Raw genomic sequence first — 20562 nt, forward strand, 5'->3', positions numbered from 1 at the left:
GGAAAGCATTGCCATAAAGGCTTTAACTGCCCAACTTTTTGCCTGCTGAGCAGCTCCGAGCGCTCAGTACTCCATTAAGGAACTCACGATGCAGTGCCACCAGCATTTCTTTTTCTGTGACATCCGTGTCCGTTCTCAGTACCAGCACAAGCACAGCAAAGTCACCTAGCAGAGCTGTGAGCGGCTGTGGGTGGTGGTTGGCAGACAGAGGTATCTGCAACAGATGATGGACAAAGAAAAAAAACAAAGAGTTCTGCACAGTGCTTTGGTGGTGTATGAAGGGTTTTAAAGAAAAGCCAAATTCTGCTTGTACCTGCACATGTTGCTCTCACCACATGGGCAGCACCAAGCTGTGCTTTGAGGATGTTTGTCTGCAAGTTGCTGATGACAGCTCGTTTCCCTCTCAGTGCAGAGTTTAAAAGCAAAGGCCCACTGCTTTTGTACTTCACCAAAATTAACAGATCTCCATCTCTAGGAATGTGGCCACGTGAGGAGGAAAAAGCTGCCTTCTGATGAAGCTCTAAGAATCATAGAATCATAGAATCCTTAGAGTTGGAAAGAACCTTTAAAGGCCATCTGGTCCAACTCCCCTGCAATGAACAGGGACACCACAGCTACATCAGGTTGCCCAGGGCCTTATTCAGCCTTGCCCTGAAGGTCTCCAGGGACAGAGCATTAATAACATCACTAGGCAACCCGTTCCAGTGTCTCACCACCCTCACCGTAAAAGACTTCTTTATATCCAACCTAAATCTCCCCACTTTGACCGTGATGCCATAGAACATGAACCAGGAACACGGTCTCTGTATCTTTGAGCAGTCCTCCAGGATAAATAAGAAGCAAAACCAGTGGATTTTAGTTAGATGTGAAATAAGCCTTCCTCACACTCATGTTGATATTCCTTCTTGGGACAATTGCTTCCCATAGCCCCTGGCAATAACAAAATGCAAAAAGGAAAAAATAAAATAAAAGGTTTGTAAAGGGCAGTGGGTACAACACTGAGCACCTGGCATGTCTTCCTCACAGCAAGTGAACGGCCTGCCACAGCCTTAGCGGGCAGCTTCAAAGACCTGAATGCCCTCAATTCTGACTACAGGCCAGGTACAAGGGCAGGCTGACCTCGGCTTGATTTGTCCCTTTGTTTTCTGGTGGGAGCCCTCCTCAGCCTGTGCACTGGGAAGCACGTGCCTATGCTAACAAATCCCCATCTCTTCTGGGCTGTGATCGCTTCCAACTTCTGCGTGACCTTTCAGCAGCTCTCCCTGATGCCAAAAGGCTTCTGTGACCTCATTCCCAGTTCATTACAGCTCATTCTGGTTCTTCTTCAAAGCGCAGGCTCACAGAGGTGGCAAGCGATGAGCTTTACACAGAGGCTTTGTCCTTTACCCACTGAGCTGTAGTGGATGACCTGCATGTGCCATTGGCATTGGCACAGCCATCCCCTCCTCTCCCAGGGCACATACATGGAACCCGTATACAAGCCTGTGTATTCCCCCTCACAAAGTCTAGCAGGTTAAAAATTAGGCTGCTAACCTCCCTGTGCTGACTGTAATACTTCCCAACCTAACACACATCTAAATGCAAGATGTTAAATTCAGACCTAAAAAAGAGGAAGTGCTGGACCCATCCCCAGCAGATCCAGCATTTATGTAAGCAAAGCCCACAGAGGCTCCATCTCCGGTGGGATTAACGCAAAGCAGCCTGGCTGTCAGCAAACATCACCTCCCCACAAAGCTGAAGGAGAGAAGAGAGTGCAGAAGCAAAGGGATGACTCAGAGCAGAGCTGGCTGCAGGCACAGCATTCAGGTCCATAGCAAAACCCCAACCAGCACCACAGGCAGCCATGCACAGGTGCTGCTGAGCTCCAGCTGCTTCCCATTAGTGATGATCCTGAGGTGTGGGGTGGTTATAAATGTGCTGGGGTGGGAGAGAGGCTAGTTGTAGGGTGACTGGTGGCTTTTTGGGGTTCTCTCTGCTTTTACAGATGTATGTAGAGGGAGGGACATTTTGTGGTTGAACAGATTAAGAGTGAGAAAGGTGAAGGGAGTGCTGCAGTGCCTTGTTCTGGGGGATCTGGTGATTTAGTCTTTGTGATGGAGCAGTGGGTGAGGTTCCCCTTGAGGCTCACTGGGAAAGGCAGTTATTTCTGTGTCTGACTTACACAAACAAAGTGAAAGCCCTATCTGTTATAGTTATGTGACAGGTAGCTGGATAGGGTTATATGTGAGGATTTGGGGATATTCCTTTATCAGTGCAATTAAATGACAGCTTTGTGTGCTCCATGCCTCTGTGCATAAAGGGCAAGGGAAATTGGCACAGGGAGCAAGCATGTTAAGTTGGTCTAGGTGAGGAAAGGGGCAGCTACACTGCCTATGTAAGTAATGCTGTCTTTCTCTCCTGCTTTTCTCCCTCTACCAGGCAGGCTAGGCTCCACTCTATCAGCTCTATTTCATATGGTGAAATGGATGACTGGGAGAACAACAATGACTTCATTCAGAGGCTGGATTTTTCTAACTGTGGAGAAGAGGGTGAAGACAGAAGCATTAACGAGGAGGACACATTGAGTTCCAGCCCAGTCAAGAGCTGTGACTTCCAGAAGTGGAACAGTCCTCTCCCTGCAACTCCTCACAGGAAGCTCAGTGAGATTTTCCTGAGCAGGACTAAATCCTGGATGAGCCCTACCCTGAAATCCTCCCCAGGTGTGAGCAGGACTCGTGGCAATGCAGAGACACCGCTGCACATCACTTGGAAGAAGCTGCAGCTCTGTGACACCCCACACACTCCCAAGGTACCAGTGTGCATTTCTGTGTCTGGGCTGGCAGGGGCTGTGGTATCACAGGGGCACTGCTGTATGTGTAATATGGGAAAACTGCTGCTAGTTCTGTGGGAAGTAGGGTTTTTTTTTTGTATAAATCCTTGTTGGCCTTCTACTCTTCCATTAGAAACTGGGCCCACAGGCTCCTTAGCTGATTATTTTGTAAGTGTGAATAGAAACCTGTGTGTGGGAGCAGGTTCCTTGGCACTTTCCAAATTGTTGTTGAAATTAATTAATTGGTACTGATTCAGCCTGTGTTAAAAAAAAAAAAATGAAAAAAAAATAGCCATTTGCCTTGGCTGTTGTCTCCCTCCTGCTCTGTGTAATGGGCCAGACACATGCAGCATTTCTGTAGGCAGTGTGCACAGTGCTCCCAGAAGGATGAATGTATCTTTGAGGTGCTAGTTACATAGGGGCAACTTGGAGGCAAGCAGCTGCCCTCACTGTCTGTTCTGTTCAGCCCATTTTTGGATACAAGTGGGTTTTCTCTTGATGAGGAAGTTGGAAATGATGCTGTTGCTGGGGTGTAATCTGTCTGGTGGACCTGGAACCTTTCCCATCAGCTTGTTGATCATTGATGCTGCTTCTATGTGCATGGAACTGAGCTGTTCAGGGGATCTGGGAAGGCAGAGCTTTGTTCACAGAGCAACAAATCAACCTGTGCTTGTGAAGGAAGATCTACCTGTCTTCCTCTGTACCACTCTCCTCATGTGTAATTTAACTACAGGTCTGGCCTCTTTAGAGAATGTTCCCAGCCCCCTATTTTCTTTGAAACTTCTTGTATGAAATAGAATACAGCTGATGCAGTCTTCTGTAAGAATGATTGTCGAATCAAAGCCACTTTGTGTTCGTAGATGTTCCTGTGTTTCTGTTGCATGCACTGGCTTCTAGCATTCAAGATTTGCAATGCCATGTAGCTCTTACAGCCCTTACAGTGCTCCTACTCTGCTGATAGTCAGATTGCTATTTGCTGAAGTAGCACACGTGATCAATTCCTTTAGTACTTCTGAGCTACAGTTTGACTCCTGACCACCTAAGGATTTTGGGTTGTCTCCCTCCATGCACCTGATTATGTGGTTAGAGGCTGGCCCTAAGACCACATGTGACTATGTGGCCATATAGACTCAGAGAACTGCTCTGCCTCTTCTAAGGGAGAAGTGACTCTAAAGGGCCTTGCTTCAACAATTTCCTACAATAGTCCTTTAAGAAATCTTCCTGAATCTCACACTAAAATAGGTGAGAGGCCTAGCATTTGCCTTCCAGACCAGATGCACTGCTGGTAATGCTGAGTGCTTTCAGTGTGTGCTCCTGCATTCAGCACCACTGTTGGCTGGATGCTTTAAGACATGCTTGTAGCATCTTAACAGCAATTGCACCAAATCAGCAGGATTTGTTTGTTTGTGTTCTGGGAGAGATACCTTTGTTTCTTGGTATACTGCAAAAGACAGGCTCTAAAGGGCCTAAATCTGCATGCAGAGGCAGCTGGCAGTGTTGATCATGGAGTGTTTGAAAGAAAAAGAGTAAGAGCAGAGCCACATCTGCACACAGAGCAGCACTGAGGCCCTAGGTAGACTGCATGGCAGAATAGGCAGATGATTGCATTTTATGAACTTACTCAGTCCTCAGAACTGCTACTGCTAATTATGGTAGCTGCCTTGTTTTACAGTGAGTGTTAGCAGCTACTCTCAGATGATGCTACTGGAGACGTGTCTGTCTGATACTGAAATAGAGCCCTAGTAGAGCAGTTGGTAACTGCATGCATGCAACAGCAGGCTGCAATGGTATTTTATATTCCCTTCTCAATTTGTGCCTAAACTAGAACATAGCCACAAGCCTACAGAGATTCAGGTTGCTGGGTAAGTAATACTTGGCCATATACTGCTTTTAATGCATCCATATGCAGACCTTTTCCAGCAAGAGCATGGGTGTATAGGTTGGACCTTGAGAAAGTGATTGGGAGGAACTTCAGGGCTACAGTAACTCAGTGGCTACAAATTGTCAATAGGGTGTTGAAATAGAGGCATGTCCCAAAAGTAACCGTATCCCTGAGTGCCACACTAGTAGATGGATGCACTCTACTGTGTAAAGCTCTTTTTTTCCCCAGTCAAACACCAGGGAAAAGGGGGAAGGAGTTCCAGTTATGATCTGGAGCCATATCTTTGCCCATGAAGCCATTCTGTAGGACCGAAACATGTCTCTTGATCTTCATGGTGGAGTGTTCTTGGTTAAAAGACTACTTTTAAGAGCATTTTATCTAGAAGGAAGAGATGTAATAAGAGCACCTTTAGAAACAAGTTAAAACCAAGTTGAATCATGAGACTTATGTCAAAAAAGCTGGTGGTTATAAAGGGGTCGCATCATTGTGAAAATCAAGTAGACCTTTCCATTCCTGGATCAAGGCTGGGTGCCTTCTTTAAGCTACGGTTTTAGACAGGGAGACTGAAACCTTAGTTGCCAGTCTTTTGCAGAAAGGTAAATTAAAATCCAGAAGTTCTGAAAGTGGAGTTTATCTTTCCAAGGAAAACAGTTTTCTGGCCACCTTGCCAGCAGCCATACCTAAATATTTCTAGTAACTTCCCCATAGTGATGCTGCTTACCACTGAGGATCTGGAAGGGAACTTGGGTGGTGCCCCATCTCACTTTCCTGACAAACCTGTCCTGACCAAACTGATGCAACAGTCCAGGCTTGATAGAACACAACTATGGTGCAATTTCTGTGGCTCTGTAGGAGGGGAAGGTGAACAGTTGGTTCCTTTTGAGCTTGCAGAAATGGCTCTGCAGCCTAGAGAGCAGCAGACAGTCTGAAAAGGTTTAGTGAATAACTCAACACTTTATGAAAGGAGAAGAAAATTTAGGCCTTGGTGTTTAGGGCTTTAGTGATTCAACTACTTTGAGAAAGGGATCAGTTTCCTTTGACTTGCAGGACAGCACTGATTTTATTCTGACTTTGTGGCAACAAAGGTATCTTGCTGGCTCATCTACTGCTCTTTCTTCCCTCAATATAGAGCCTGTTATCAAAGACAGCTTTTCCTTCACCTGGAGCAAAGGTCCCACCCAAAGGCTTCAGACATCTGGGATTTACTCCTGGTGCTGACTTGGATGACTCCACTCAAGCTTCTCTTGTCAACATTAATCCCTTTACACCAGAGTCGTACCGACAAATGCTCTTTCTTCCCAATGGCAAGCGGAAAGCCAGAGAGATGTAAGTGAACTGCTCTTAAATAACAGGTGGGAAGGAGTTAATTTCAGCAAGACTAGTAATGAAGGATACATTTTTAGTACCCAGGCTTATTTGCTAACAATGAATTACCCACTTCAGTAATATATATTCAGTGATACATGTAGACTTTCCTGAACTTCTGTTACAGAAGGAATCCTGATCTAAGAGGCCAGGTAAAACAGGAGCTAGCCACCAAGGTGAGTGCCTCTGCATAATCCCCCCTCAATATGATCATAAGATGCTTACCAAGTCTTAGTGCTTGGTGAAACTTACTCAACCATTGGGGTTTAAACTACTGTGTGACAGAGGATGGTACTTGTAATAGAATAATTCTGAGCTGAATGTCTGATGTTAAGATTTGAAATAGCAAACTTGGCAATGATTCCTCAAGGAAGCTTGTGCCAAAGCAGATCTGAAACTTATACAAGTAACTCTAAAACTCATCTGTTTTGGTCAATAGGTCATGTAATGGTTTGGGTTCCTTGGGGGGCAGGGAGTAATTACTGTATTAGTATATTGTTGAATTACTCTAAATAGTGACTGTACCTATGTGGTTTGAAGGAGCACGTGTATTGCTGTAGCTATGAATCGGTGTACTGAACGTCATTGGATGGGAATATAATGTATTTTCTACATTGCAAATAATGTATAGACCTGTACCACAGAAAAAGATCTGAATGATTCTGATGTGGATGAGTATTGAAGGCTGAACTTCAGCTGCAGTAGTTGCAATGGCAAAATCCTGAAATGAGGCAGTAAATTCTTGAATGTCCCTCAGTAGGTGGATGTCTTTTTGCTGTAGGTCTTGTTAGAAGTATCCTCTTGACTTCTCTGACTTTAGAATGTCCCAAGCAGTGTTTCATGCTAGTTATCAAACTTGGCCACCTTGCACCTCAGTAAGAAGTAAGAAAGTAAGTTTCTTTTGTAAGAAAGCTGAGGTACAGAGAAGGGACTCTGCTGTGAGACCAGCAGATCTGAGGAGAGCCTGGCTCCCACTGTGACTTAAGTGATAATATCAGTAAATGCAGAGCTACCTAGATTCATGGCCTTGTATACCTTGGTTTTTCAGACTTGACGTAGCAAGTTTTGATCAACTGAAAATTCCACTCTGACCAGTGCATGAATTTAGCTGTAATGAGGCCAGCTGTGATTAAGTGTTATTTTGGCTCTCCACTGAAGCTGTGGTGATGCTGGAAGATGAGCTTGGCATACCCTAGTTGAGTATCTCCTGGCTGATGTCCTTTGCTCTCCTTCTGTGGCTGGTCAGGAGAGATGTGGAAAAAGTATTTGGACTTCTTGCCCACCCCACCAAGGGCTTTCTTATTCAACTGGGCTGTCTGTGTATTTTGAAGACATCACTATACATTTCCTGTATCCATGGTCCAGCAGGCACAGTCTTAAAGCACGAAACCAAAATTTGCTGGAAAACCTCTGTGGCAGTGTGTGCTGGCTCTCCAAATGGGGCAGCAAGGAGCAAGATTGAGTGTGCCCTTGGCCAGCTGGCAGAGCTGGGTCCTGCTATCCTTACTTCTCCACTTCTCATCCTTGCTGGCTTCTGGAAAGGAAGTCAAGTGCAAATCAGATCTGTATTCAGGTGAGGTAAAAATCTCAGTTTTCCTGAGCAGCACTTTTAACCAGGTATTTCTTGTATGTTTTGTTCACTGTAACTGAAATACCTAGGCTCACTTGAAGAATAATGATACCCTCTAGTCGAGAAAACTGGTATTGCAGAAAACCCATAGCAGGTGTAATAATACACAGCTGTAGCTTCTCAAGCATGTGGCATTTGGGACTGGTTCTTTGGAAGAAAGTCTCAATTTTGTCTTACTGAAACATTATTCCTGCATTCATTTCAACCATAACTGAAACAAAATTGTTACTAGAAGCTATTTTTATTTCCTGAGCTAATATTTAGCTGTCTTACAAAATTTGGCCTGTTGTGAAGAGCTGCTGTTTCACGTGGGCCGCATCTTTCTGACTGGGGGACCAAATCCTTCCTTTAAGGTCATATTGCAGTCTAGCAGGAATCACAGCAGTGGTTTTTGTGGAAAGTCATGTGCAACAGGAATCCTTGTCCCTGTAAGGGATGTAGAGGGATAAAGGGAAATCACGTAGTCCAGTCTCTTGTTCTCTTCATGCACCGCTATTTTTTTTTCTTTCTCTCTCCTGCTGGTAGACATCACTCTACAAGCAGTACCAGCACCTTCTATTTCTCTGATGACCGTTACTGTAACAACAATGTTCCAGCTGCTCTGCAGGCTTTTATCCCTTGGTACACATGTGGCTCTTGGTGAGGAAATAGCCGGGAATACAAACACTTAGACCTGCTGAAGTACAGTTAGTCAACAGCTGTTGCTTCAGAGGCAATGAGATCCTCAGCTGGTGCACAATGTGCTTGCTGTAGGTGACTGACTGCCAGCATAAAGCAGGTTTTATGTAGCTGGGGTAGCATCAATTTCTCCTTAGCTCCAAATAGTCAATAGCTCTCATTTAAACTCAAGCTGAGAACGTGAGTGATGGATACAGAAGTGCTGGACTTCCACGTATCAAGTCTGGTAACAAGTCTTCTCAAGTCTGCAGTAGCTGAGCAGAAGGCAAATACTCTTTCTGCAGTTCTTCCTTGTTTTACTTCATTTGTTGTGGGTGCAGGAACCGGACTGAGCTGCCAAGAGAAGGGATATGATGGTAGTAATGCAAGCCACATACAGCCAACTAAACTGTTTCTTTAGTCCTTAGCTGCATTTTCTAACCCTGTGATTAGAATAAATAAATCTTGACTGAGCTGGACGAAGGCAGCCTTTGTTAAGTGCCCAGAAGATTACAAAAATCTTGAAGTGGAAGATACCAGTTGAAAGTCTGCATGCATGTGGAGAGAGTTCAGGATGGGAAAGGGAGTAGAATGGGTCTTGTGTTTGGATGAATGATTCACAGCTCTAAAAATGTGATGTGTATCTGAGTCTTTCAACTCATACTGCTGTCTCTGCTGTACTTGTGACCTTCTAGAGGTGTCCTCTGAAAGACAGCAATATGGTTTCCCGCTACCAGAAGGAATTCCTGGAACTGGAAAGGATTGGTGTAGGGGAATTTGGTTCTGTCTACAAATGCATCAAGCGCCTTGACGGATGTGTTTATGCCATCAAACGCTCCAAGAGGCCTCTGGCAGGATCCTCAGATGAGTGAGTGTGCTAGCTGAAATGATGGATGTGTTCTTGGGAGGTGTGATCGGGAAGGAGGGAGTGTGAATATAAAGGTATCTGAAGAGTGGTGGGAGCAAAAACTGGCTGCTGTTTAAATAAGAGGTGGGAGGGTGAAGAAAGATACCATTTTAGGGCAAATAAATACAAATGTCTAAGAGAGGAGAAGCCACATGTACTATAAAGTGATATGGCAGCTTACCCAGAATCCTCATACCCCATGCAGCCAGTCTGTCTTTAAAACAACTATTAAACTATTTACTTGTGGTACTGGCCTTCCACACAACCTATTTGCATCCATATTGACCACCTAGTGTTATTCTGCATGCTGATGTGTCGAAGCAATGTCTTTGAAAGTACCTTTTCCACTTTAATAGAAGACTTGTTCAGTGGTGCCTGCATTGGCAGCTGCTTGACAAGCTTGAGGTATTCCTGAATATCCATTTTTAAGGCTTTGCTTCAACAGCTGTGAGTCAGTCCATCTGCCAAAATCTGAGTCCAAAACATCCCTGCTTTCCCTTTCCCGAGTCAGGCTGCAAATCAAACTCATTGTATGGTCCCACACAGTACCCTGACATCCTGTCACCAATGCTTTTTCTGTGCATGCTTCTCTAGGCAGCTGGCATTGCGTGAGGTTTATGCTCATGCGGTCCTTGGACACCACCCCCATGTTGTGCGCTACTACTCAGCATGGGCAGAAGATGATCACATGATTATACAAAATGAACACTGTAATGGTAAGGGCTGGAGTGTTTCAAAGGCTGAGATGTTGGGTGGGTGCAGCTGAGATGAATGTATCTTATGTTAACATCTTGGGTAGGCGAAAGGGCTCAACAGCCTTAGGGGAATGGAATTAAGTAATGGGTTGAACTGTTTACTCATGCTGCAGGCAGGGTAGAACACTCACCTGGATTTGCTCTGGACACATTTGGTTAGGAAATGCTGGGGAATATGCTTCTGGCTATCAGAGGAGCTGTGAATGCTGGTGTGTTGTTCTCCTTGCTCAAATGCTACCTCAAGCTGGGAGCTATGATGAGTGGTGATGGCTGTGTAGAGTAGTAATTGCAAATCTGGTGCAGGTACCAGTTAAACATGGGTGCAGATGTTTTCTAGTGGCTGAAAAGCTGAGACTGAAGGAGAAGTGGTGAAAATAAAGATGATGGGAGAGAGGCAATTATATTTTTCTAGTCCTACAAAAAGGCCAATCAACATTGAGAGCCACAACTTATCTGCCTTGTTGTCAAATGTTGCATTCTTTAATCACATCTGCTGCTGGGAGCTTAATTTCCTTGCTCTGAACACAGTGTTCCATGAGGTCTTCGAATCTCAGATTGACTGTTTTCTTCTAGGTGGGAGTCTCCAAGATGTGCTTCTGGAAAATGCAAAGCATGGTCAGTATTTCCCTGAAACAAAGCTGAAAGAAATTTTGTTACAAGTCTCCATGGGACTAAAATACATCCACAACTCTGGCCTTGTGCACTTGGATATCAAACCTAGTAAGTGCAGCATTCTTCCTCTATCCTCTGAGAACTGCCCTTTCCACACTCTGACTCTCCTGGTAGACTTACAGTGCTTTAAAGGGAAGAGGATTTTACCCTAGAAAGTGAATGTGCTGTGTGGATTCTGAAACTTTCTGCTGCTGCTGTAAATCTGAACCTTCTGCAGCAGTTGGTATCATTTGACTTGTCTTGTGATCTTATTCACGGGAATAGTTTCCACTACTGGAGGAGCTATTAGGGCTGCTAAAGGAGGAAGACTTCCTTATTTGCTATTGTTTTGTTGTACAATGCTTGATCTTTGTGAGAAACTGGAGTGAGAAGTGAATATTTGTTCTGTACCTACCCCAAGGGATTATATTTCTGCAAAAATAGTAAAAACAACAACAAAAAAATCTACTTTGTGCAGCTGAGCATGGGCATATTCATGGCAGGGTTCCCTCTGCAGTCATGTGGTTAGATCCTCATAGTGGATGCTCTGTCCTGCTGAAACGTTCCTAGCAGGGGAAGCAGAGCGAGGGGCAGAGAAGGTGACTACAATGGGTAATTTTATATGTAAGATGTAACAGTTTTCTGTTTCTGATTGGGCAGGAAGCATATTCGTAATTTGATCTGCAAAGCATGTGTAGTTTTACAGGTGGGTTTACCACAGGATTGTCTGGCTGTTCTACTGATAGCTGCTAAACTTCACTTGTCTTGCAGGTAATATCTTTATCTGTCACAAGCTGGCAGTTGAGGGCCAAGCTGGGCAGGAAGAGAGTGACAGTGATGATGAGTTCTCTTCTGGTGTGATGTATAAGATTGGTAGGTTTTAGCTCACATTGCAACTACCTTACTTCTAAGGTTGCACTTCTGCTTGATGGTGCTCTGTCCTGGTTGCTGAAGGGATTTCTATACAGTACTGACATTTAGCATCATTTAAAATCATCCTAAATAACTCTTGTACTCACCAGAATTAATTCCTCTAAAGTGACAAGCTTGTTTTCCGTGCCCGCATTTCTGTTTAAAAGCAGGCTTCTGGTTCTTTTGCTGCTTCTGGTAGTTCTGTTGGTACCTTCTGGAAAGTAGAATTTTATTGATCTACTTCAGTTTGTTCTTAGTCATTCTTTTTTGCTTGCTTGCTTTTTAGGTGATCTTGGCCACGTGACATCAATAGCAAACCCTCAAGTGGAGGAGGGAGACAGACGGTTTTTAGCCAATGAAATTTTGCAGGAGGTAACAGTTGCTGATGGGGTGGTTTGGTGAACAAGGGTAGTGAGCAAGTAGAGAGAGATCAACAGTAATTAAGGCAAGGAACATGCCAGAATAATGACTTATCTCCTTTTTTCCTGCATCAGGTCTGGCTGTGAAATTGGTAGTTAACTTAATTGGAGAAAAATAATGTTGTCCTAACATAATTTACATTGCTCTAACATGCTTCAGAAGCAAGTTGAGATTATTGCAACTATTTTTAGCTTCTAGGGATAAGTTGGACAAACTTTTACAGTCCATTTCATGTTACATATCCAGTTGATATGAATCTGCTGGGTGTAACTACTGATGAATGCTTGCACCTGCAGAAATGCTTTGCATACCAAACACTGATCAGGCAGTGTGGAGAGGTGGAAGGCACTGCTGGGGGAATTATGCCTTCTTCTGAAAGATACATTAGTTCTGCCACTGTGGCCTGTGAACAAAAAGGAAATCCGTTTGTAATAACCAGTTTAGATATGTTGATGAGCTCAAGTATTCAAGACACAGGAGGACAAACATAACTTAGGGGTGGTAAAGGCTGTATTGTGTACTTGTTCAGTTGCTGCTTTTTGAGCTGCTATCCCAACACACCTCTGTTCAATATAATGTTCTCTGTATAAATGTTCCTCTTATCTCTGCAGCAATACTTCCATTTGCCAAAGGCAGACATCTTTGCCCTGGCGCTCACAGTAGCTCTGGCAGCAGGTGCAGGACCATTGCCTCACAATGGGGCCATGTGGCACCACATCCGCAAGGGCAATATCCCATTGATCCCTCAGAAGCTTCCCAATGGCTTTATTGAACTCCTGAAGGTGAGGCAGCAGCCTTAACAGGAAGGGGGCTTTTCCAGGTGGCATGTGACAGGAAGAGTTGTAAACCCTGACTTTTGCCTTCTAGCTCATGATCCATCCTGACCCAATGGAAAGACCCTCTGCCACAGCTCTTACTAAGCACCCAATCCTCCGTCCTTCACTTGGAAAAGCTGTGCAGCTCCAGAAGCAGCTAAATGTGGAGAAGTGTAAGACTGCCATGCTGGAAAGGTAGGGCTTCTGTGAAGCCACTGGGGCTAGTTGAGCAAGTGCTGATGACCAGGCTTGAATGCAGGGAGGTCCACCAGCAGAAATACCCACCAACACTGCCTGGATCTACAGGGTGGCAGGGCTGTAGGTAGACATTCATAGTGCCAATGCAGCTGTAGTTCATCTCTGGCTTTTGGATTCTGGCTAAATTAGAGCAGTGAACTTGCACATCTACTGCAGTCATGGATGATGGCCCATGCTGGTACAATATGCAGGCAGATTAACTGATACTGAGCTGAAATAGTGGTTCAGCATGGAAGGGAAAGGGAAAGGAAAGAGAACTACCAGGTGGTTGCAGGCACCCTCTTCCCATGCTCTCTCACTGCTGCTGGCAGTGATGTTTTGAGATACTAGGATAGTTGCACCTTCCCTCTTGTTGCGGTATTCAGCAGCGGAATGGGTTTACAGAGTAGGAAGAAGAACACATGCTCTGGGAGAGCAGCAAGAATCAGGGTAGGAAGGCAATGGAGAAGAAACATACCTTTATTAGGTATCTGCTGCATGGAATGGCACTGACTTCAACTCAGTCCCACCAATAACAATATCTGAAGCAATGTGGAGAAGACCTACCTAGCGGCACTTCATAACAGTGCTGGTCTGGGTGCTTTTTGCTGACCTCACGTGCTGACTGCGTAAGTGATCAGTCGATCCAGTCTGCAGGGGTAGTCATAAAGAACTTCTAACTTTCCAAATCAATGCTGGCAAAGTGCTAACTCTCCGATGCACGGCTGTTCACAGCCTCTGACAGTTGACGGGCATTCATGCATGGTATAGCTTACTTCCCTTCTCTTCCATCTCTTCCCTTGCAGGGAACTAAAAGCAGCTCGCCTTGCCCAGACCCTCATGAAGGACCAGCCCTTAGGAAATGCCAACTTACAGAAGTCTGAGACCTCTCCAAAGAAGAACAACAAGCGCCTTGTGGGAGGAAAGAGTTGTCGCTCATTTAGCTTTACTGTGGGTTACTGAACTTCTGTTATTTGAAAGGCTCTTGCTGCTGAATGACACTGAGAGCACAGGCTCTGCACAGACCAATGCCCCATGCTAGCTCTGCTTGTAAATTTTATTTGTTCCCTCATTAACTATGGTGAGATACTGGCTGAGGAAAGGGAAGAATTATTAGCTTTCAAGCATAAGATGCGATTTAAGAATATTTTCCTCAGTATTGATGTTTTCTTGTGTAACTGGTCTTGTTCTAGAGTAAGGATAGTTCATCCACAGAAAGAAAAGGATGGCATTTCCTCTAATTTCCTCTACTTCCCTTTGCTTAGATGGACACTGATCTTTATGTTTTTACTGCTGATCTCTTGTACGTCTTTAGAAGGAAGACAGCATGTCCTGCTGGTCCTTAGCACTGAGGCAGTTGAAACAATGGTATTATGTTAACTATGTTTGGAGGCAGACCTGTTACACAGCAATCCTGGTGGACTTGGAATGCATTTGGAGTGGTATTTCATTGAGGGAGCAAAGAGTAGACTGCTTTTAGTTAAGGGGGCCCCACTGATTGAGCTGAAGTCGTCCCCCCCCCCCCTTATCTTTGAGCAATGAGTCAATCACAGCTGAAGTGGCTGAGCTTTTGCAGACCAGACCCTGAAGCCTGGCCTGTGCAGATAGGAAAGGACTTGGCATCAAGTGGGGGTTGTACCTCCAGTATGCAGGTAGGTGGCTCTGCATGCCTATGGGAAATGGAAACTTCTGGGATCTTGCTCATGGAGCAGCTCCACCTTCCTGAAGAATCGGCTTTTAAGCAATGGTGAGGGAAGCTAGAAAACATTTAAGCTTTGGTAGTTTTTTTTTTTTTTTCCCCAGAGTTGTCTATTTAAAGTGAATATTTTTTTAAGACAATCTCATCCCTCTGCTGAATGTCATGTTCTGGATACTCGTTGGTTGTGTGTGTCTAGCAGAAAGCCAGATACACATGGTGCACTGCTACGACGGAGAGCATAATGCTTCTGCCTTGGTCACTGTGAGTTTTACTCGAGTAGAGTTTGTGCTCAAGTGTTTGAGAGTACTGTTTTTAAATTATTAAATCTTATCCCTTTAAAAGCAAAAGGTGCCAATAAAGATTTTAACACTTGCTTTTACTGTACTTTGTTTTCTGTGCCTTCCTTCCCTTTCTTTCGCCCCCCACTCCCCCAGGAGCGCTGGTACAGCCCCTACCTTCCCCGGCACGCCTTCCCTGACCATCCCCGCCGTCACCTACCCGGGCAGAGTCGTGTTTCCGCCGGACCCGCTGTACGAAACGCAGCCTCTCCTTTCCGCTTCCGGGCGGGCTCGTGTGGCCGCTGGGCTGGAGCGGCTCAGCCTGGGCTTCTCACTGCGCGGCGGCGGCATGTGGCGGCGGCCGGCCTGGCGGGTAGGGCGGGCGGGACGGGGCGGAGTGGGGTGGCGGCTCCCGGGGCTCTCGCTCGCTCCCGGGTCCTGCTGGGAGGAGGCGGGGTTCCCAAGTGCGCGCTGCAGAAGTGCGGTGGTTACGGCGTGTCCCCCCGAAATGATTGCTGTAGATAAACCTTTCTCCTTGGTAGCTGTTTAACCTAGTAGTCTATGAGTAATCCGCTTGGCTACGTTTATCGTAGGTTCACAGGATGGCTTAGGCTGGAGGGGACCTCAAAGCCCACCCAGCCCCATCCCCCTGCCGTGTGCAGGGCTGCCACCCAGCAGCTCAGGCTGCCCGTGGCCCCATCCAACCTGGCCTTGAGCCCCTCTAGGGATGGGGCACCACAGCCTGTGTCTCACGTTGAGTGGAATTGAACTCACACAGTGCTCTTGCAAGTTGCTGGAAGGGAATGTCGCTGCAAAATTGGCACTCAGAAAATGAACAGTAAAAGCGCATGGTGTGAGTGGTGCTCATGCTTTGCGTCCTGGAAACTAACTTCTGTCTGTTCTTCAGGTGTTCCGCCAGTTGGTGAGGCATGAGTCTGGTGATACAGGTGGCTCATTGGTACTGGAACGATGTAAGTAGCTCCTGTGTGTGCCCGAGATGATGCTTAGCTGTTACTCTTTGTGTTCTCATCCTGGTTTTAGAATGGCTGAAGCGTTCCAGGGAAGGAACAGATATGAATGATAGCTGCTGACTGCAGAAACTGAGAATGCTATTTCAAACAAACTCTTCAGGAGCTTCATGTCTTGGTCTGTGTCACATCAAGCAGCCCTTAAAGGGGAAAGCCAGGAAGCCCTGACAAGGTGTACAGCCTGAAGCAGGAAGGTGGTCTTGCTTTATCAGTGGCAGTGAATCAAGCATCCTCGTATGTTTTTTCTTAGCTGCCTCTAGCAGTGCTGTGCTCCTGTTGCTCAGACTTCCATGTACTTGGGATGTATGTTTGGGTGCTGCTATTACTGCACTAGGTGTATGTTTGACTCCACCATTCAGTTCATGTGCTTCTAGAGTAATAGTTCTCCTCCACCTCTTCCAGCTTTCCTTCATCAAGAATAAATTGTCTGTTTGTTGCTGATATGTCTGTTAAAATTAGCAGCCTCAAATCAGAGGATGTGATGTAATAATGGAATGTTGTTTTGAAGGCGTTGTTTTAATTATAAAATAGGACAATGAACTATTATAGTTTTATAGCTTAAAAGTCAAAGTGTTTTTAAATAAATGCTAAATAGTCTCATATGGCATATAGACGTTTCCTTCCAGTGGTTTGAAAGAAGCTTATAAGGAGGAGGACTGGCTTTTCACATGGTCAGGTAGTGATAGGGTAAGGGGGAATGGCTGTAAACTAAAAGAGAGGAAACTTAGGTTAGATGTTAGGAAGAAATTCTTTACTCAAAGTGGTGAGGCAGTGGCACAGCTGCACAGAGTACCCCATTCCCGGAGGCACTCAAGGCCAGGTTGGATGGGGCCCTGGGCAACCTGAGCTGGTGGGGGGGGAAGGAGGGGGGGCGAGTAGCCCTGCCCGCAGCAGGGAGATGTATCTGAGTGGGCTTTGAGGTCCCTTAAAACTAAGCTGTTACGTGGAAAAAGATGACAAAAGACCAGGAGAAAATAAAGAACCTTCAGCTTTCTAAATGAAGTTACTTAGCAGTGATAACTGTAATAGAGCAGTAACTGCTGTGGGGCCTGATTAGCCCAGTTAAAAACTGGAGAATGGTCAGAAGGTGTGGGAGGTAACTTTTCTGGCCCTTGATAAAAGCTGCTGATTGATTTAAGACTTGCTGCAATCAGAAGGATCATAATTCAGCTGTACAAACCTCTTTGGATTCCTTATTCTCCTCCTACCACTGAAGTGGATAAAATTACTGATTCTGTATTGGTTTGCCCCACACTGCTTAGCGCATCTCACCTTGCGTTTACTGCCTTATGTTTCAGCCATGAATCGTGTTCAGTTACTGGGTCGGGTTGGACAGGACCCTATCATGAGGCAAGTGGATGGAAAAAATCCTGTTACCATATTTTCTCTTGCAACCAATGAGATGTGGCGGACAGGGGAAAATGAAGTAACACAGACAGGTGAGTCTGCAACAAAGGTTGAGCAGGTTGCTGCTGCTGTGCTCTGAAATTTGTACTTTCAGTAGCACTTCGCTTTGTCTTTGGGCTGCTCTGTACGTCTCTCAGGTGCAGGGAAGATCCTTTGAGGTAATTTGTACATCCCTACCTAAATCCTCAACAGCATGTACCAAATTTTTTTGATTCTCCTCTGCAGAAGCAGAGAGTGCTGGCTTAGCAATTTTTTTCTTGTTGGGCTTGTCAGAAGTATAGCAGTTCCATACTCTTACTTGTATCCCATGAGGGGAAAAAAGAATGAGTACATCTTCTTTGATTCTTCCATCAGTCTTTATTTACAGTTGTCTCCTTTTCTCTAGCTTTTGTACAATCTGGAGTCTGTAAGGAGAGGAAAGGGAGGGAAGTCTTATAAGCATTTTTTTTTCCAAGAAAACCAATATCTTGGTTTGAACTGTGCTCTTGTACAATACTAATGCTTGGACACAAATGGGTAGAACACTGAATACTACATAGTATACTTCCATTTCTTAAATCTTAATTTGAGAACGCCAATGTGTTAAAGCTCATTTCTGAATCTTACTTCAGTAAGAGGATGTGGCATCCAGCTTTGTTATTTTTATGTACCTTAGGTGATATCAGTCAGAAGACGACATGGCACAGGATCTCTGTCTTCAGACCAGGCCTCAGGGATGTTACGTATCAATATGTGAAGAAGGGGTAAGTGAATGTAGTTGAGGACTTAATGCTTTAGTAATCAGTTGATGTAAGAATTCATAGAATCATGGTAACGTTTAGGTTGGAAATGATCAATAAGGTTATCAAGTCCATCCACCATGTAACACTACCAAGTCTACCACTAAACCATATTTTTAAGTGCCATATCCACAAGTCTCTTAAATAAGTCCAGGGGTAGAGACTCTACCACCACCTTGGGCAGGCTATCCAATGCCTAAGCCCTGTTTCTATGAATAAATTTGTACCAGTGTCTTATCTAAATCTTCCAAGTGCAACTTGAGGCCATTTCCTTATCTTGTGTCACTTGTTATCTGACAAAAGAGACTGAAACACAGTTTGCTACAGCCTCCTTTCAGGTAGCTTTAGAGTGATGAAGTCTCCCCTCAGTCTCCTATTCTCCAGGCTAATCAGCCATGATTTATTCAGCTGTTCCTCATAATTGTTGTTTTCTAACTCATTTACCAGCACTACTGCTCTTCTCTGCACCCACTTGAGCAACTCAATATCTTTCTTGTAGTGAGGGATCCCAAACTGAGCACATACTCAAGGTGCAGTCTTACCAGTGCTGAGTTCAGAAGGGCAGTCACTTCCCTTGTCCCACTGACCATGCTATTTCTGATGCAAGTCAGGATTCTGTTTGACCACTTTTGGTGACTGGGAGCTGTACTAAGATAGAAGTGCCTTAAGTAACTTTGTAAACGTGCTACATACAAGTGAGGAAAAAGCCTGTGGATTCAGAATCAAATAAAAAGGAGGAAATGGATGCAGTTCTCTGACTGGAACCAAATTCTTGACTTTTCAGTTCTCGGCTCTATGTTGAAGGGAAACTGGACTACGGTGAATATACAGATAAAAACAACGTGAGGCGGCAGGCGACAACAATTATTGCAGGTAGGGAACAACACCCTGTTCTGCTTTGCCTCTTTAAATGGAAAGGGGGTGGAGAACCTTAGAAATTGAGCTTGGCTTGGCTTTGTCCTCAGAATCCGTGGTTGAGGATTCTGAGAGAATGAAGAGGCTTTTTGCAGTTTCTGGACTGTACCACTAGATGTCCCCTGGCACTGCATGTGAAGGGACAGAAAATGAGAGCAATAGTTGCAGGCTATTGCATAGTTTGCTTACACAATCCAATTAGTGGTGCAGGCAGATTTATGTGTTTTAAGGATATTGGCATGAAGTACTGCAAGTCAGCTAGGTTCTTTTTCTAGCCAAAGTAGAGTTTTAATAGCTCTCTCTCAGGTTTGGTAAGGAATTATTTATTTTAAGTTTGGAGGCTTCACCAACTTTAAGGATCTCTGTGAAAGATATTTGATGGGTAGGAACTACAGTTGTCCCTTGGATAGAAGCAGTGGAGAATTGGGGAACTGAACCTCTTCTTGAGCCTTAAAATAGCCTGAGGGTAGCCAAGGGTATTTGGGTACTGCATCTTTTCTATGGGTGGAGCTACTGTCTTGTGGCTTTTGAAGGAGGGCTGAAATAACCCAGTTGATGAGAAATAATGCATGTTTCTGCAGTGCAGCCTCCTTAAAACAATAGCAATCAAATTTTTACATGAGCAGTTCCAGCTAGCAGTGCTACAGGTTGGTGCTTATAAATGGCTTAAGGGGAGAAGCAAATCATTTTTGTTATTTTAATTAGTGTTTATCCTATTGGTTTCTTGGTAATGTTCAGTATCCTCAGCCTCAAGAGGTTTCAGAAGCTACTGAGCCTTGATGAAATACTAGTTTCTTATAACCCCATAAGCCGATGGCATGGTAGTGCTTACTGAAAATGGGGAAAAAATGGAAATATTCTGTAGCTGGTAGAGATCAGCCAAAGAATAAAAATGTTATTTTAAAATGCTTTTATCTTCATACAGCAGATTTTCATCAAGTTAACCCATTTGTTTCATAGCATATTTAGTCATCTTGAATTGTCATCTTTTTGGGGAGATAAAGCCGGAGCCTCATATCAGACAGTTTTACTCTGTGTAATGTTCTGTTCTGAAATACGTGTCTTTGCAGCTTATTTTAACACAAATAGATTCTTTGTGATTGTGCAGGCATGCAACACTGCAAAACAATCCTGAAGATTAAATTCTCTTTATTTCTTTTCAGATAACGTAATTTTTCTGAGTGATAATATCAAAGAAAAGGTATGAGATCATTAGCGCTTGCACCGAGGCCATTTCATTCCTTGCGCTTCACTGTGCTTCATAATTCTGTAATCATGTATATTGCTGTAGTTTCTTTAAAAAACAAATAAAATGTTTGATACCCACATGGGGTGATTGTGTATGTTTTGTTGTTTAGTTTTCCTGTGTGTTTTTTTTCTTCATCACTGTGTAGACTTTTCCTTCTTAAGGAGAAG

At 44.5% G+C, this 20562-nt stretch overlaps 2 protein-coding genes and 1 long non-coding RNA gene across 4 annotated transcripts; 2 read left to right on the forward strand and 1 right to left on the reverse strand.

Annotated features, from left to right (window-relative positions):
• Window positions 1–1950: 1950 nt before the first annotated feature.
• Window positions 1951–14809, forward strand: WEE2 (WEE2 oocyte meiosis inhibiting kinase). The gene is made up of 12 exons (XM_042890156.1): window positions 1951–1986; window positions 2419–2788; window positions 5821–6017; window positions 6184–6232; window positions 9039–9211; window positions 9845–9966; window positions 10579–10725; window positions 11428–11529; window positions 11855–11940; window positions 12600–12770; window positions 12856–12998; window positions 13847–14809. Coding segments are annotated over exons 1-12 (1719 nt in total). The 5' UTR covers window positions 1951–1984; the 3' UTR covers window positions 14004–14809.
• LOC122190290 lies at window positions 7950–15383 on the reverse strand. Of its 2 annotated transcripts, XR_006182103.1 has the most exons (4): window positions 15238–15383; window positions 12300–12391; window positions 11676–11782; window positions 7950–10601 (listed from the first exon to the last, which is right to left on the reverse strand). It is a non-coding gene; the product is annotated as an uncharacterized LOC122190290 (long non-coding RNA). The 2 variants fall into 2 exon arrangements; XR_006182102.1 differs by lacking the exon at window positions 12300–12391.
• SSBP1 (single stranded DNA binding protein 1) lies at window positions 15302–20472 on the forward strand. The gene is made up of 6 exons (XM_042890159.1): window positions 15302–15390; window positions 15925–15988; window positions 17344–17484; window positions 18108–18195; window positions 19016–19104; window positions 20310–20472. Exons 1-6 carry the CDS (start codon window positions 15367–15369, stop codon window positions 20351–20353), a joined length of 450 nt encoding a protein of 149 aa, XP_042746093.1. The 5' UTR covers window positions 15302–15366; the 3' UTR covers window positions 20354–20472.
• The last annotated feature ends 90 nt before the right edge of the window (window positions 20473–20562 follow it).

The sequence above is a fragment of the Lagopus leucura genome, unplaced genomic scaffold (assembly GCF_019238085.1).
Source record: "Lagopus leucura isolate 7727_CA_CO unplaced genomic scaffold, USGS_WTPT01 Super-Scaffold_100159, whole genome shotgun sequence".
Classification (NCBI taxonomy): domain Eukaryota; kingdom Metazoa; phylum Chordata; class Aves; order Galliformes; family Phasianidae; genus Lagopus; species Lagopus leucura.